The 3,040-nt window shown below is 37.3% G+C and overlaps 1 protein-coding gene across 1 annotated transcript; it reads left to right on the top strand.

Moving 5' to 3' along the window:
• Positions 1-1,627: 1,627 nt before the first annotated feature.
• Positions 1,628-2,575, top strand: LOC307098930 (olfactory receptor 7G2-like; the record flags this gene model as incomplete). Its single annotated transcript, XM_079770066.1, has 1 exon — positions 1,628-2,575. Exon 1 carries the CDS (start codon positions 1,637-1,639, stop codon positions 2,573-2,575), a length of 939 nt encoding a protein of 312 aa, XP_079626192.1. The 5' UTR covers positions 1,628-1,636.
• Between the last annotated feature and the right edge of the window lie 465 nt (positions 2,576-3,040).

Below are 3,040 nucleotides of genomic sequence, written 5' to 3'. Positions count from 1 at the left end.
TATTACTCTTTTCCTGTTCTTCCCTTCCCAGAGGCAACACCATCTTGAATGTGACATATCCCCCATGCAGCACTTTATATTGTCATATAGGATAATGGACATTGACCATAATACCTATCAATTACGAAAGAGTAATAAATTATGATGTAACAATACAGTGTAGCACTCTGGTGATTAAAATTCATGCAGCAGGACTAAAAATATCAACATGATAAAAAATAGATTGCAGGGGAATGCCGATTTTAAATTACATGTACTGTCTGGTTCCTTTTATACAAACTTTCGAAAATGAAAAATAATGCAATTGTTTATAAAATGCTAACACTTTTAGTGAAAAGGGCAAGAGAACAAAGTTTACACAGTTGCTCCCCTAGGAAAGGAAAAAAAGTCACGATTGTGCCAATACATGATCAGGGGGCTTCACATATACATGTATCATTTATTACAATAAAAATATCCAGAATGAGGACAGTGAAGTGTGTGAATTTGTTAATGTTGACTAGCAGGAAACCTAGCCCTTCATTGTTAACTTTGTATATTGTTTCACTTGAACAATTCAAAAAATTACCAGGGAGTCTTAATATATATTTCAAATTTTCTCAAGCTGTAAACTTTGTTGTTAAATTTTAATAGCTTTTTATTATTTGTGTTGATTCTTATATCTTATTCACTTTATTATTTAATTTATTCTAATTACTACATATTTCAGCATATGTCCATTCCAAATAAATATTAATACTATTGCTGGGCTGGAGTGGCTCAGTGATTGAGCAGCAACCTATGAACCAGGAGATTGTGATTTAATTCCCGCCAGGGCACATACCCTGAATGGATGCCATGACCTGCCACACATTACTTCATGGATAGAAGTGGACATACCTTTTAGGTAAGTGAGAAGATTCGGGCATTGTTTAAGATGAAATATTAAAAATTTAAAAGGAAGTTATGAAAACTGAGTGACAATTTAGAAATGCCAAATCTCTACTATCCAGAGCATTAACAACAATGGGTCAGTCAACTCTACAATCAGAAAACATGTATGTACTCAAACCTTATCTCCTGTGTCCATAACTTAATTTCATTTATCTAAGTTCCCTACAGGTAACTGGGTCATAATATAAGCTAGTTCATCAGTGATTTGACATGTGATTCTGGACATGCCAAAGTTTAGGGAACAATATTCTATGAGAGAGATTAAATTACTTCATTCTCATCTTTCTGAGTGAAGGCAAAAGCATATTTCTTAAAGAGATGCCACGTATTATTCTTTGTTTCAGTCTTGGCACTTGGCACAATATGTAAAACAGAGATTTGAGCCTTAAAAATTTGGATCAAAATGTGAGTGAAGTGAAGAGGAGGTGTAGGAGACGATGATGGAGGGGAAATTAGCAGGGGGAAAGATTTGTATGTTCATATGGGTTCTCAATACACAAACATATTTTTCTTTCCTTTTTTTAAAGTACTACATCTCATAGGTTGCTGGTCCTTACTGCAAAGTTTGTCAGCAGTAAGTGGGGAGTGGTACCAAGAATTTGCATTTCTAACAGTTTCCTAGGTAATGCTGCTGCTGCTCATTAAGGACCACTTACTAGTATTTAATTTTCACTCCATCTTTTCCATCAGATTCACCCACAACATGGAGCCCAGAAACAAATCAGATATTTCAGAATTCTTTCTCTTGGGACTGACCAATGATCCAAAACTGCAGCCCCTCCTCTTCTACCTGTTCCTGTCCATATACCTGGCCACTGTTCTGGGAAACCTGCTCATCATCCTGGCTGCCGTCTCTGACTCCCATCTGCACACACCCATGTACTTCTTTCTCTCCAATCTGTCTTTTAATGACATCTGTTTAAGCACAACCACGATCCCAAAGATGCTGGTGAACATACAAGCACACAATCAGAGCATAAGCTACATAGGATGTATCACCCAAATCTGCTTCGTCATGGTGTTTGTTGGTTTGGAAAATTTTATCCTTGCAGCAATGGCCTATGACCGCTATGTGGCCATTTGTCACCCACTGAGATACACCATTATCATGAACATCCATTTCTGTGGCCTGCTGATGGCACTCTCCATGTTCATTAGCATTGGGAATGCCCTGCTCCACAGTCTGATGGTGTTGCGGCTGTCCTTCTGCAAGGACCTGGAAATCCCTCACTTTTTTTGTGAGCTTGCTAAGCTCATCAAGATTACATGTTCTGATACCCTCATCAATAACATTTTCATATATTTTATGGCTAGCCTCCTTGGTGGTATACCTCTCTTTGGGATCATTTTCTCTTATACTCAAATTGTCTCCTCTGTTTTGAGAATACCATCAGCTGGTGGAAAGTATAAAGGTTTTTTGACCTGTGGGTCTCACCTCTCAGTTGTTTTGTTGTTCTATGGGACAGTAGTTGGAGTGTACATTACCTCTGAAGTTACTGACTCCGCTAGAAAGACTTCAGTGGCTTCAATGATGTACATTGTGATTCCTCAAATGATGAACCCTTTTATCTACAGCCTGAGGAACAAGGACATGAAGGGGGCCTTGAAGAAACTCATTGATAGAATACCTTCACTTTTGTGACTGTGTCATCCACTTTAAACTTGGATTTTTAGAATAGATAATAGTGACAAAAATTGTGGGAGATCCAGAATGCCTAATTTTTCTATCACCAATTTTTTCTTAAGTGATTAGAAGAATATAATGACCAAATGCATTTCAACTTGGTGTTGAAACCTGAATTTCTGTGTTGTTTAACAAATTATTTTAATTTTTAACTCAATCTCTCTTCTCAGTTTCCATATAATCAGAACTTGAGGCAGTGCTTACAGGATTGGTAATATTTAAATAACTAACTCTCAGAAGAGGTATAAGAGTAGAATATGGACAGTACAGGAAAAACAATGGAAGCACAGCTGTGGTCACTTCTAGAGACCATCTTCCCCCTTCTCCCATATTAGTGCCATGTCAATTGAAACCCAAAGTTAGGCCCACAGTGAAGCAAGAAAGCTCACCTTTCTTTCTAGAAATTTAGCAATTTCTGAGATA

The sequence above is a fragment of the Cnephaeus nilssonii genome (genome assembly GCF_951640355.1).
Source record: "Cnephaeus nilssonii genome assembly, chromosome: 5".
NCBI lineage: Eukaryota > Metazoa > Chordata > Mammalia > Chiroptera > Vespertilionidae > Cnephaeus > Cnephaeus nilssonii.
Note: the sequence above shows the minus strand (reverse complement) of the source record. Positions and strands in the feature narration are given on the sequence as shown.